Here is a 15,350-nt window from a genome sequence, read left to right as displayed (position 1 = left end):
ATTGTTACATATGCATTATTTTCACTTTTACTTTAAAACTTTTGTAAAAACAATACTTGTCCTTTATTTCCGGCCACGGGCGTGGGTAAATCTCTTTCTCGCAGGACGTATAACACTGCTTGTGTTGTGAAGGAGGGGGCTGAACGCACGCTAAGGAGATGCCGTTAAAATCCTGTACAGCAGGTGTCCTTTTGCCACTTCGTGTCTCTGCAGCTCGCGTTGTGAAGGGGCGGGGGGTGGCTGAACACACACAAAGGAAAAGTGGTTGGATCATCTGCTGCTGCTGGCGAGCTTTGTGTTCTGCTTGTCGCTTGTCATTGTTTTAAGAGCTGGGAGCACATGAAGTGTGTCTGCCAAAAGCATTCCAACAATTGCTAGGTTTGATGTCTGTGAACTTGTTTTAAATGTTGCCTCACTGAATTGTCTCACGTCAGTAACGTTAAAGTGTCTCTCGTGGGACATCAAATTGTCTTCCGAGAAGATCACATCTCGTCTCCCTCCCAAGTTTTCCTCCCAAGATTTCTTTTTATTATATATAATATAGAGGATTTATGTGTAAGGTTTGGGGTGCTATTGACAGCTTCACCTAAAGCAGTAAAATGCCATAGCCAGCCCTGTTTAAGTAAAAGATAAGAGTGAAGCTTTGTCTAGTATACCTGACAATAAAAGCTGAATGTGTGATGAAACTAATAAGAATGTATGGACTGTTTGTTGCCTTTACTCTATTTTATGTCAAATCTTAAATAATCATTAAATATACTAACATACTTTGGATCTGGATATTCCTCCTGAAAGGAAAGTAGAAGAAAAGTGAAACTCTTTAGAAGGAGACGCTTTCCTTCAAAGCTGATGTCAACCTAGTGCAACTCTACCAACTCATTGACGTTACCTGTGCTGATTAAGATATGTGCGGAGATGTCCAATTGTTTCAGAGAAATACATCTTTACGATGAATGTTTTTTCTCCATCTTCTGATTTTATCCGTAGTGTTGAGATATCTTTGGCACTGGGGACTCTGGAACTTTCATCTATTTGCAACCTGTTCAAAATAAGGATGAAGTTACTTAAGTCATTGTTCAGATAATTAGGGACAGCAGACAATACTAGTTTGTGCAGCTGTCAGGTTTTTAGAAAGGACATGACAGAGCATTCTGCCACCAGCTGCTACAAAGTAAAGTAAGACATGCATAACACTTACCATTTTTATTTTAAGGTAATTCAGTGTTATAGGGCTAGTATCAGAATATTGTTTTTCCAATTTATTAGACACAATGCAAAGTAAACTAAACCAAATGAAACAGTACAGGGATGCTCCTTATCTGTTTAGGCTTTTTCTTTATCCACAGTGACTTACACATCACCAATCTTCAATTAAAGAAGCAGAAGGTGAGGCACAGCGTAGTAGCAGTATGGACTGAGTAGTACAGTCATTTGTTTAGCTACATGGCTGCACAGTTTATTTAAGATTTCTTCTGTAAATCAGACAGGGGGAGCTCAAGTCAGGCTTCTTGAACAATATGTTTATGTTTCATTATTACCATTGTATTTTTTTTTTTTATTGATTTTATTTTTATTTCTTCTTTTTAAGGACTTACGGTAGTGTTGTTTTTGAGAAGTTGAGGAAGTCAACATAAACTGGTTATTTAAGAAAATAAAATCACAGTTTTCCCCAAGCTGTACTTTTATTTTTTTTATTTTTTAACTCTGTGTTTTAACATGTTTAACCAAATGGCATTGTGGCAGTCATGATTATCTTGTGAACATCTGCGGCAGACTTCCATTGCTATGTTATCAACCCTGACCTTTTGCTGGCTAGTTATACTGTACCTTTCTTTCAAAGAGATGAGACATGGAGTTTCGATCAGGATAACGCTATCCTTTTGTTCCTTTGATGTACCCTGTATGGGGGGGGGGGGGAATAAATGAAATTCGGTCAAAAAAGTACAGTCATTTTACAAAGTATTAGCTTTGTTTCTCACACACACTTGAAACTTAAACATTCGTTGCATTTTGTTTCAAGGGCACCATATGGCAAAACCATTTTTGCTAAGTTGTATCTTGCATAAGGACGATAACCATTAGTATAGTATAGTTTTCAACATTTCAATTGGAGAAGCTTTTTTGTCTAGTACTCCTCAGGCTCTGCTGTGCTATTATGATTTAACAGATGAATAGTGACTTTTGCATCCATACAATCTCAAGCCTGGTTAATCCAACTGAGCCTGTCCTGGCAGCACTGGCTTGAAGACTATTGCATTGGCACACATGCACTGGGGCCAATTTAGAATCACACATTAAAGTAAGCTGCAGATCTTTGGTGATAAAGACTTAAATATAAGCCTGAGGCATAATCTGCTATACTAGTTGACCCACGATAAATTGTTCTTTAATTCTTTATCTAGCACTTTCTATTTCAACTCTTACAACATTAATTGTGACACAATCACTCAAGGGTGTCATTCCCAACATACCTAATTCAAGTTTGTTAGTTATGTATATTAATAAAATGCACTGTATATAATCAAAAAAATAATCTAATAAAGGAAATTTTAAATAGAAAAAACTGATAGGATATAAAAAAGGCTTGACAGAGAGAGTACTAATCCCATTGGAGCACACACATTGATTATCTTATGGGGGAAGTAGCTGATGATCTGACCACAGGGGTCTCCGACTCCTGGAATGCCAGCATGTCCTCTTTATAGCTATTAATGAAATATGTTATATATTTATACAATTTATTTCTACTCTCAAGTTGCTACTTAATGAGGACAGATCACTAGAATGTTTAATGGACTCAAATGAGATTGGTGGTCATTCTGTTATCTTCTTTTATTTCTTGTATTTTGTTACTTTTTAAAATTTCCTTTATTGAATTATAATGTCAGGTTTTTTTTTGCCACAATAATATGGATTTTGGTATAGAATTCTCAACAGAAGTGGTAATATTTTGGATTCGCCATCTGTTAGAATGAAAAATGTAATATATTTATTATAAAATGCATTCCAATTGATGGCACATTGCACACATTAACACTAAATACACCCATAGAATGTAACTGCTAGACAAATAAAAATCCGTTAATATCATATATAAACACTGTACATATAAATGTAGTGTCTTTGGTGTTTCTGCATTAAGAGCCAATACTCGCCAGAGGTCGCCGTTGTGCACAAAATGCAGTAGTTTAACTTGTTATTAAAATGTTGATAAACAATCAACTTTGTCTAATTAATCCATTTTTTACACTATTCCATCATATGCTCTGTTAGGATACAGGCAAAGTAAAAAAAAAAAATTGCTTCAATTTGTTTTTTCTGGAAAGTTGATTAAATTTAGAGGTTTGGAGCATCAGTGATCATTTTGGTATACAAATAATTATTAATATTAATTACTTATTAATCATAATAATAATTACTTTAATTGGCTTGAGAAGTTATGTACATTTTATTATTATTTTCATTTACTGTGATGCTATTTTCTTCTGTTAACACTGCCATTTTGTGGAACTGTTACCATAATGCATTGCTAGAAACATGGTTCCAGAAGTCATACCACATGATGTCACCAGTGTGATGCTTTATGGATGCATCTCAGATTGTGGATATTAAATTTTAAATGCATTGGTGTTCCAAAATGATTTACTCTCTGAGAATTATTCACAATCAATTAACGACTACAAATTTATTTAGTGTTTTGATGACCCATTCTTTTATGTCCAGAAGTGACTTTTGCTATGTTTACGATTATGATCTTTTTTCCAGTCCATCTAATAAATAACCCTGCCTTGACCCATGACAGGCAAAATACGCTCGATTTAACTTCCTACTTAGAAAAATATTGCTCTGAGACCAGTGTTTCCATGACCCTGTGACCTGCAGCGTTCTGGGTTTACCCTTGAGTATGTGTGCATATGTGAAACCTGAACTTTTGGTTTAGTGCTGGGGCTTGCCTTTTTTTTGTTGTTGTTCACACTTCTGGCTTGAGCTTTTCACAGTCAATGTCTTGCAGCCCAAACCAGCAAATATCTATGAAAATTTCAATTTTGTTTGCTTTGTTAAAGGTGGTAACTAGTAAAAATTTAGAAAAACAAATTAAACTCATGAATGCTTTGAACACAAGATATTAGATAAATTGATAAAAATGAGGCTAAAAAGCATCTTTAGGTCTTCACTCACTGCCAATACTAACAAAGGCTGCCACCTATGCTAAACAGTTTCAAATTTGAATAAGCCAACAAGTTGTACAGGTGGGATGACGTGGAGTGGGCTGTGCAGCTGTCCTACAATATTTGCAGCAACTGCACAAGAGAATAATTTACACATGGTGGGACATTCCTGAGCAATACATTTGGCATCTTGTAGAATCAACACACTAGATAGATAGGTTTACTGTACCTAATAAAGTAGAACCTTAGTGCATATATATATATATATATATATATATATAATATAAGTAAAGTCACTCAATTTTAAGCCTGACAATCATGTGACACTATGGTTGTATACTATGTATATTTTCTTAACTAACTCAGGGCCGTCTTAACGCATGGACATGCTGGGCAGTGCCCGGTGGCCCCACAAGCATAGGTGCCCCATGTTAATATATGTATGTTCTGGTTGTGTAAGTAGGGGACCTAGTACACTGCTTTGCCGGGGGGACTATAATGCTGTTAAGATGGCCCTGAACTAACTAAGCAACTATTGAGCATGTGTGAGTGACCATATGCTTGCCAATAAATAGATAGGATAAAATAGTTTGTTCTATCTATCTATCTATCTATCTATCTATCTATCTATCTATCTATCTATCTATCTATCTATCTATCTATCTATCTATCTATCTATCTATCTATCTATCTATCTATCAAGAGGGAAATTTACCTTTTAAAGGCGCTTAGTAAATAAATATAACAAACATCAACAATCCCTCTCAAATACACACCAGAATTATTAAAATGAAAGGAAACCTCTGACTGGGCTAAAGATAAAAAAGAGTAGTCACAGACACAGTGAAGCAATACAGAGGTATATTCACATAGGTATGAAGGAGCCCCAGCAGCACCCCATGGTGGCACGTTTTAGAACATATTCTGCCTCATTTTGCATTCCGTATACAGTAAATGTAATTCAATTTTGTACATGAGCACAGCAGTCGTTAGCACGTAGGTTGTTTTAACATCTTACCAGCTTGTCCTGCTGCAAATACCTATGTGAAATCTCTTAATTTTAACATTTAAATGACAAAACTGAATTATTTACTGCCAATTAAACAGACAAAAAGAATTGTGAAAAATAATTTAGTAACTCAATAGTCAGTCAAGGCTTTTCAGGAGAAGCCCCCACCCCCAAGTTCATGTATAGATTTTAATCACCTGTAAATTTTGTTGAACAGATCCTCTGATGTCTATTACTTTTCCTTCTTTTATAATTGTTTTTGGAAGCTTCTTTAAAAACTGTTCCATTGAAAGTTTCGGTCCTAGAAGAGATAAAAAAGACCCAAGTAAAGGCCATCCATCCAATAATAAAAGTAGAGAAGTAGTGTTATGTCAGGTAAATGCTTTAATGAAAATACAGTTTATCAGATATTCCAAAAAGGTGCTTTATTGTTGTTGTTGTCTTGCTCACCTACTACTGATCTGGCAGCTGAAACAATGGAAATCTGTGAGAATTATACTGTACATAATATGTCATTCTTAAAGGTGCCTTATAAAATTCGGGGTTTATAAACAAAACCTATGCTGCCAGCATTGGATGCAAAACAGAAACCAGCCCTGGACAAGGTACCAGTACATCACAGGTGTCTTTCGAAAAAATATCTACTGGGCCAATTTGGAATTGCCAAATAAGGTAACGTCTCATCACTGAGACATTGAAGGAAAATCCACGTTGTTATGTGAAGAGCATGCGAATTCCATACAACAACAACCCAGTACACAATTTAACTCTGAGACCTGAATCTGTGAGACTGTGCCACTTTTACCCAGTGCAGCATTCAGAGATTCTCATGGATTTCAGGGGTTTGTCATGTAAGTACAGGGTAAAAACCTCATCTTTGCCCTGCTCATCTGTTAAAGGGCCACATTTAAAGAGTACTAAGATTTTAAACTTTAAAACTTTAGGAATCAAAAGCAATTCAGTACAATTAATGCTTGTTGTTGAAAGGTCCTTATAAAGGTGTTCCACAATGCTTATGTGTACCTTATGATCAGGGGACTGGTAAGACTTGCTATGCTGCACAGGGCCTTGAAATTCCTGTCCTTTAGGCAAACAGTGACACAATAAAATTTCTAATGTCAGCAAAATGTTTCAATTTCAGATGGTTTATTTAAAAAATATTCCAGAAGAATTGTTATTTTGAACAAGAAATTAACAGACCCAAAGTTTAATTATAGAACTGTCAACAATTACTGAGAGACCTTAGAACTGCACAAAATACCCACAAACAAAGCTTTAATGAATTCTGAATTTACTTTACAGAAGCTATTTTGTAAAAAAAAATATTATTATAAATTATGAAACCCTGCTCCATATAAACAGGTTTAGAAAACAGATGAATGTATGGCTAGCATGCTGAAGCAGTGATTGGTACCACACTCCTATGTTTAGATTTTTCTGGGCACTTAAAAAGCGTTCCACAGATTCGAACATAATATAACACCCTCAAAACAGCATAATCGAGTTCAGGGTCTTAATTTTTTGGAGATGTAGGAGAAAAACCTTTGTGCCAAAAAAAAAGCTCTTATATACAAGGAAAACGTACAAATTCTACGCAAACAACGACTAGACATGGTATTCATGGTATTAGCGCTGCTAACCTCTGCGCTACTGTGCATCCCTGGATTTTCACTTAAAAAATTGTATATATTGTCACACGTGCGATTAGGAGGCAGCTAAAGGGCTTGAGTAATTTTAAAACTATATTAGACCAGGGGGTGGCGGAGTGTGCTGACTGTCTTTCTCAGTTTCTTGAAGACCATTCCTGGGAATTCCCTCCAGGTTCCGGCGTCTCTGATGATGTTACTTCCGGTTCCAGCGCCTCTGACGATGTCACTTCTGATTCCAAAGACATCACTTCCAGTTCTGGCATAGATGACATCATTTCCTCCACCAGCCCTTAAAACCGCCATCTTACCTCCACATATTCTGTTCTGTTTTGGACTCAGTCGTGTAAACTACTCAATCATTTTTCAACCTTTTGCAGCCAGGATCATAATATATGGGTGGCTGCCCCAAACCTTTTTGACTGTGTGGAGTCTTTTGGGTGACAATATATACTGACAATATATACTTACTTGTTTTCATATTACACAGATTGTTTCAATGAGTTGAGGGTGAGGTTTACACTAACAAAAAAACGACCCATCTAGCTACTGTGCTGATTTACTGCACAGAGTGTGTGATGTCATGGTATGTATATAATAGACCTTTACAGCATGCCAGTTTAGTCAGGGTTGAGGGAGTGGTGCTTTTCCCAGCATTATTGAGGTGTAAGACAGAGAACAACCCTAAACATATCAACAGTCCATTACAGGACACAAACACACACACTGGGCCAATTTTGATTTCTCAAATAACCTAACCTGAGTCTCTTTGAGGATGTGGCAGGGAAACCGGAATACCATCATGAAAATCCAAATTAATGTGGGGAGACAAGTCCTCACAGGTGGCGCAGTGGTAGTGCTGCTGCTTTGCAGTAAGGAGACTGTGGAAGATTGTGGGTTCGCTTCCCGGTTCCTCCCTATGTGGATAGCGCTTTGAGTACTGAGAAAAGAGCTATATAAATGTAATGAATTATTATTGTTTATTATTAAAACACCACCCAGATGACCAGGCACAGAAATATCAGGTATTCCATTGTCCTAACCTGGAATTGCACTTTCTTTAAGCACAGGATCAGTTTTGCTGCCTATAGTATGTCCAATACCAGGAAATTCAATCCAGCGATTGTTCTGCTGGAGTTCCACATCCCGTTGATCAGTCAGCTGTAACAAGAACATTAAAAATAAGAAGGCAATATACAATAGGACAAACAACAATTCTCACATGCTTGTGAATTTTTTGATGTTTTAAAAAATAAAACACAAATTATACTTAATATTTTATGTTCTCACGCTAGAAGTTTCTTTTTATGTAATTACTTGAGAAGAGTCCAGCTTTAGCCTTTAAATAAGTGTATGTCTATAAAGTATGACTTGTTAATTATTTTTCTAACTCACTTTCTATTTTCAGTAGACAAATCAGAATAGACAGAAGTGGCTTGAACAACAGGTGACACTGCAGTACCTCATTTCCACATAAGTGGGCATGTGTATTATGTTGATTTTAAATAGCTTCAGATATTTTGCTTTCCTTTGTTAATTATATGGCCCTACAATAGACTGGTGTTTTGCTCAGGGTTGTTTTCTGTCACACTGAAAGACTGAATTAGATTAGATGTGTCATTAAGTTATGTTAATTTGCCATTATGCTTATCATCTCTGATGGGATTCCCAATCCTTTGTGACCTCTGTGCACTTTTAGTCATTTTCAACAAAGCTTCTTCCTACAGCTACTTTCCCTGCTCTAATTTGTTTTCACAAATTCACTGCTGATTTTCATCCTGAAGCCTGGAGTCTTTCAGGTTTCTATCCCCAAATGCCCTGCAATCATAAAAGACATTCAAGGGATTCAGGATGTTTGGTAGTTGCATTGCCTTTAACATATTTTGAAAGTTTGGGTACGTTCAATACAAGGGGAAGAAATGTACTTTAAACTGATCTTGGGGTTGGTGAGAAACACAGCAGCAAAACACAAAAAATATTACTAGTAGTTGAGAAAAAGAAAAGTTGTTTAAAGCAACCTAAACAATTCCTTGACTGACAATTAGTAAAGTTAGGTGATGGAGTAAAAGCACAGTTTGTATTCTTTGGAGTTTTTGAGAACAAATGGACCTGTTTTGTGTTTAATATTCCTTATTGTATAGCTAAAAATAAATTTGTTTTTCATGCTGTAGATGTCAGCAGGATGGTGGCACAATGGTTAGCGTTGTTGCCTCTCAGTTCCTGAGCCACTATTAGTGTGACATTTGCGCTCTTGTCATTTGGTATGAATGGGTGCAGTCGTGTGTTACCTACCTTACACCCAATGTTTCCATGTTAGGTTTGGCCTCCATGTAATGCTGAAACTGTATTCAGGAAATAAGTAGATTTTGTTACTTTGTACTGAAAGTATAATTAATTATCCATACTTTCTCAAGTATTGTTGTTGCTGTTCAAAGCTACTGAAGTACTCATTGCTTGTGTTAAACATATGAGGTTATTTATTTATTAGTCATTTAATTGCTAAGCAGCAATACCTTAATGGGGACTCCATCAGGGAATCTTCTTTGCAGTTCAGATGGAAAATAGCCATCCATTAGGTCTTGCATACATTGCTGAAATAGGAGAAGAGTTGATTGTAAATGATGTGCACCTGAAATCAGAATATAATTGATCTGCATACGCATTTTCGCAATGGAGTAGTTGGAGTCAATACACTAATAAATATGGCCACATGCCTCAGAGTGCCCTGTAAACTGCTGTTATTTTATTTTAATTTTTATGACTTACCATCAGTGATCACAGCCACACAGTGTGAAGAGTTTTGAATCGTTTTTTCTATATTTACTGTCTTTGGCGCATGATATAGTGAAGTATTATTTTCCAAGACAAAGAAAATGCCACTGCATCAGAGTGAGTCACATCTGTAGAATTTCACAGATAGACATATTTGCAATGGATTAGAAGCATTGATACTACAGTATCATTTTTCCTAATCAAATGTTTCTAGTATAAATAAGACTTCGAAAAATGTCACAAGCGCAGAAAGTCAAAGCTATTCCTGAATCAGGTATATACAGTATACAAAATTACTTTCCCAGGAAAGGAAACTGAAATGACTACCTTAATCATTTTCCTATCCAGAAAATCTTTTTGGTGTTGGAAGACAAATGTAGTCACTCTTAAGACACAATTTACATGTTCTAGATCAGGGGTAGGCAATCTCGGTCCTGGAGTGCCACAGTATGTGCAGGTTTTTGTTCCAACCCAGTTCCTTAACGAGAACTCAATTATTGCTGATGAAGCACATATTGCTTAAGTGACATTTTAATGTTTCATTTTAGTGGTCTCGCTTGTTAAGGTTCTCCAACCTTAATTGCTTATTTCAATCTTAAACTGATGCATTCAGTGTTTTAATTGCTCCTTATTAGCAATAAGATGTAAAACAGGGGTAGGCAACGTCGGTCCTGGTGAGCCGCAGTGGCTACAGGTTTTCATTCCAACCCAATTGCTTAATTAGAAACCAATCATTGCCAATCTCAGACCTTATTTAATTTTATGGCTTGTTAGTCTGTGCAATGTAAGGCTTTTATATCGTAGATTTTTTTCCTTTCCAAGGATATCATCCAAATGATTTGAAGCCTAAAACAGATCATTTTCAGTCTGTCACATTTTTCTATTAAGTGTTTTATTAAATCAAACCGTGCATGATGAACACACACAGATGTAATTGGGAAAAAAGCTAGCTGGAGAACTGCTGGCTGCTTTGTCTTTTACATCTTATTGCTAATAAGGAGCAATTAAAACACTGAATGCAGCAGTTTAAGATTGAAATAAGCAATTAAGGTTGGAGAACCTTAACAAGCGAGACCACTAAAATGAAGCATTAAAATGTCACTTAAGCAATATGTGCTTCATCAGCAATAATTGAGTTCTCGTTAAGGAACTGGGTTGGAACAAAAACCTGCACATACTGTGGTACTCCAGGACCGAGATTGCCTACCCCTGTTCTAGATGATCACAGGTTTTTTGTTATGTTTTTTTGTAAGAACTAGGGGGCTGGGCCCCCTGCTCGCTTTGTTCGCACATACAAAAAATTAGTTTTAGTTGTTTTTGAAATAAAACTGATATCAAATTTACATATGTACTTCATAAATCCAAATATTTCTACTACATCTCCACTTTTTAGGTTGAATAGTTTATCTGTTTATTGTTACATTATATGCTGTATTCTTGGAATGACTCCAATAGTATTTTTCTAGACTTTCCTAAGAGCTAAAGGCTAGAACTCACAGAACATTCTAGTTGAGCTCTCACTAAGTGAGATTATAATCAAAAAAGGGGAGGCTCAACCCTTTTAACATACTGGAACTGTATATCACTTAACCTGGACTTGTGTTATTACTCCAGACTGTCTTCATATACATAACAATTTGTATTGTTTCCTTCAAAATGGTTGTTTTCAAGGTGATACACTAAACACTTAAAAATTGTATAAGCATACTTAATGTTGACATTACATTACAAAAATGTGATTCTAAAACATTAAAAAAGCAAAAAACATGATTTGTGGCAGCTTGTTTCATCTCTTTGATCTTTTTTTTTTTTTTGGAAAAGGGTGAACTTCCCCTTTACTCAGAACTTTATATACTTGTGCCTCACACAGGATGCTGTAATAACCTAACATTTGGTTAGTCTGTCTTATGAACATATTTTGATGCCAGATTGGAAGTGTTTTTTAAAATTCTTAATACTTTTGTATAATCAAAACACCACTATCATTTAACTGCCATGAACATTGTAAGGCATCTTACACTCCAGTTATAGACTAGAACAACACAAATACATGCTCCAGCTTCCAAAAGACTTTAATTTGCAATAAATTCTTTCTCATGGGCATCTTCAAACAAAAATACAACAATATTATTTCTCTCTCTCTTCTTCTTTTTCTCCACTTCCACTCCAGTGGACCTTTGTCCTACTCTACTGCTGATTCTGACTCTCTTAGCTAAGGCAAAGCTTCTGCTATTGCATCCAGGAAGCACTTCAATTTCAGGCAGAAATTTCATAGGACAAAGGAACTTTCTTTATGGCAGCTCGCTCCAATGCCAATCAAAGACCCCATCAGGGTGCCCATTCAATAGATAGATAGATAGAACTTTATTTGTCCCAGGGGGAAATTTGGCTTTTTACAGATGCTCTTTAAATAAATAGATACATAAATAGGTAGTTAAGTGAATAAATAGATATAAACACACATTTTGGTCTAAACACACACCGGAAAGACTATACAGTAAAGCAAGAAATTTCAAAAGAAAGAAAAGTTCTGACTTGGCTGTCACAGTCCCAGTAAGGCATTATGAACAAGTATTGCTGTTGGTATAAAGGAGCCTCAGTATGGGACTACAATTTCCATACTGCCTTGCATGTATCCAAATGTGAGCCTTATGAGAGGACTGCTGCTACCCAGTGTACAGGTGGAACACACAGGTCTGGGAGGTAGTCTCCCAATGTTCCTCTGCTCTAATTGTCTCCCAGCAATTACACCAACCATCAGATCAGGGAAGCGAACCCATCCATGCCCTCCTTTACACTGTACACAATATTTTTTATTCCTATGTGTAAAATGTTGGATTTCTTTCCAATAAATTCAATTTCCCATATGACTTTCCAAAGCTATACATTATCTGGGTCCATGTGCAGACATTTTCATAACTTTAGTTAATTTACCTTTGGTATAATCTGCAGGTTTTATTAGTCTATTACAGATTCAACTAAATTATTTATAAAAATTAAAATGATCAATGATTTCATCACAAAAGCCTTCTGAGCTCCACTTTTAAAGTCAATTAATTCAGAAAAGCAGCCTCACACCATAATGATTTTTATTAAGTTATTCAGAAATCATCTTCACACACCTGCGGTGGGTTGGCACCCTGCCCGGGATTGTTTCCTGCCTTGTGCCCTGTGTTGGCTGGGATTGGCTCCAGCAGACCCCCGTGACCCTGTGTTCGGATTCAGCGGGTTGGGAAATGGATGGATGGATGGATGGATCTTCACACACCTTAAATTCCTGCTGCTTGTTCTTTGATGATTACTCTATCATAAACCACAACTAAGTAAATTTTCAAAATTTTTAGAAATGAGGTAACAACCCCAACTTTAGCTTGGAACTTTTGAAAAATGTCCATTTGTTTTAGCCCTCTGATAAAGCAATCTGGTGTGCAGAGAGGCTTTGTAGCTTGCCAATCACACAATAATATAATATGGTAAAACATAACATAGGTGAAGAATGGCCTTCTAATAGTATGGAGTTGATTTTTGAACTACAGTGGTGTGAAAAACTATTTGCCCCCTTCCTGATTTCTTATTCTTTTGCATGTTTGTCACACAAAATGTTTCTGATCATCAAACACATTTAACCATTAGTCAAATATAACACAAGTAAACACAAAATGCAGTTTTTAAATGATGGTGTTTATTATTTAGGGAGAAAAAAAATCCAAACCTACATGGCCCTGTGTGAAAAAGTAATTGCCCCCTTGTTAAAAAATAACCTAACTGTGGTGTATCACACCTGAGTTCAATTTCCGTAGCCACCCCCAGGCCTGATTACTGCCACACCTGTTTCAATCAAGAAATCACTTAAATAGGAGCTGCCTGACACAGAGAAGTAGACCAAAAGCACCTCAAAAGCTAGACATCATGCCAAGATCCAAAGAAATTCAGGAACAAATGAGAACAGAAGTAATTGAGATCTATCAGTCTGGTAAAGGTTATAAAGCTATTTCTAAAGCTTTGGGACTCCAGCGAACCACAGTGAGAGCCATTATCCACAAATGGCAAAAACATGGAACAGTGGTGAACCTTCCCAGGAGTGGCCGGCCGACCAAAATTACCCCAAGAGCGCAGAGACAACTCATCCGAGAGGTCACAAAAGACCCAGGACAACGTCTAAAGAACTGCAGGCCTCACTTGCCTCAATTAAGGTCAGTGTTCACGACTCCACCATAAGAAAGAGACTGGGCAAAAACGGCCTGCATGGCAGATTTCCAAGACGCAAACCACTGTTAAGCAAAAAGAACATTAGGGCTTGTCTCAATTTTGCTAAGAAACATCTCAGTGATTGCCAAGACTTTTGGGAAAATACCTTGTGGACTGATGAGTCAAAAGTTGAACTTTTTGGAAGGCAAATGTCCCGTTACATCTGGCGTAAAAGGAACACAGCATTTCAGAAAAAGAACATCATACCAACAGTAAAATATGGTGGTGGTAGTGTGATGGTCTGGGGTTGTTTTGCTGCTTCAGGACCTGGAAGGCTTGCTGTGATAGATGGAACCATGAATTCTACTGTCTACCAAAAAATCCTGAAGGAGAAAGTCCGGCCATCTATTCGTCAACTCAAGCTGAAGCGATCTTGGGTGCTGCAACAGGACAATGACCCAAAACACACCAGCAAATCCACCTCTGAATGGCTGAAGAAAAACAAAATGAAGACTTTGGAGTGGCCTAGTCAAAGTCCTGACCTGAATCCAATTGAGATGCTATGGCATGACCTTAAAAAGGCAGTTCATGCTAGAAAACCCTCAAATAAAGCTGAATTACAACAATTTTGCAAAGATGAGTGGGCCAAAATTCCTCCAGAGCGCTGTAATAGACTCATTGCAAGTTATCGCAAACGCTTGATTGCAGTTTTTGCTGCTAAGGGTGGCCCAACCAGTTATTAGGTTCAGGGGGCAATTACTTTTTCACACAGGGCCACGTAGGTTTGGATTTTTTTTTCTCCCTAAATAATAAAAATCACCATTTACAAACTGCATTTTGTGTTTACTTGTGTTATATTTGACTAATGGTTAAATGTGTTTGATGATCAGAAACATTTTGTGTGACAAACATGCAAAAGAATAAGAAATCAGGAAGGGGGCAAATAGTTTTTCACACCACTGTACAAGGTTTCAAAATGTATTATTATTTTTGTTGTATTATTTGTTTTAAATACGTTTTAGTTTTATTTTATTTTTGTTTAAGATTCTTCCATGATTGCCACCATTTGTGGCATTGTTGCCATTACACTGCAAGCCGTTGCTAAGAAGCACACTTTATGACATTATGAAAGTTTCAGTTTAAAACCGGCAGCTCATGGTACCTGGAATTCAAGATTGTAGATACTTAAAACAAAGCTGTTTAGTCCTTCTGTCTTGTACTTTCAAGTTTCCTGTTATGAGTTCCTGCTCTTGTGCTCTCACTATTTGACTTAGTAAATCTGAAAAATGAAACAAAAATCTATCTTCTGTATTTTTTTATTTCACTTCTTTTTAAATCTAACAATTTCCTCTGACTACATTTCTTTCTCTTGGTCCTTACTATCAGCCGCCGTGTGGGCTTGAGATTTTTCATGTTGGCTTAACAATTAAAGTTGATTAGGTGCACTTTTAGTCAGAATTGTTGATGTGAATAATGTGTGATGGGTAACCTTTAAAAAGACCTTGATTTAAAGCTGAGATGACAGAAGGACAAATGTTACTTTTTTTTCTGTGCATTCCATTAGCC

General features: G+C 36.6%; 1 protein-coding gene across 1 annotated transcript in view; it reads right to left on the bottom strand.

Moving 5' to 3' along the window:
* Positions 1-15,350, bottom strand: part of ubxn11 (UBX domain protein 11) — a 52,100-nt gene that overhangs the window by 1,938 nt on the left and 34,812 nt on the right. Inside the window, exons 11-15 of the mRNA XM_051919003.1 lie at positions 9,338-9,415; positions 7,868-7,985; positions 5,376-5,479; positions 1,828-1,898; positions 890-1,039 (exon numbers count right to left, since the gene is read on the bottom strand). Of these exons, the coding sequence (XP_051774963.1) occupies positions 890-1,039; positions 1,828-1,898; positions 5,376-5,479; positions 7,868-7,985; positions 9,338-9,415 (521 nt within the window). The remainder of the gene's footprint in view (positions 1-889; positions 1,040-1,827; positions 1,899-5,375; positions 5,480-7,867; positions 7,986-9,337; positions 9,416-15,350) is intronic.

This window comes from Erpetoichthys calabaricus, chromosome 14 (genome assembly GCF_900747795.2).
Source record: "Erpetoichthys calabaricus chromosome 14, fErpCal1.3, whole genome shotgun sequence".
NCBI classification, from domain to species: Eukaryota; Metazoa; Chordata; class Cladistia; order Polypteriformes; family Polypteridae; genus Erpetoichthys; species Erpetoichthys calabaricus.
Note: the sequence above shows the minus strand (reverse complement) of the source record. Positions and strands in the feature narration are given on the sequence as shown.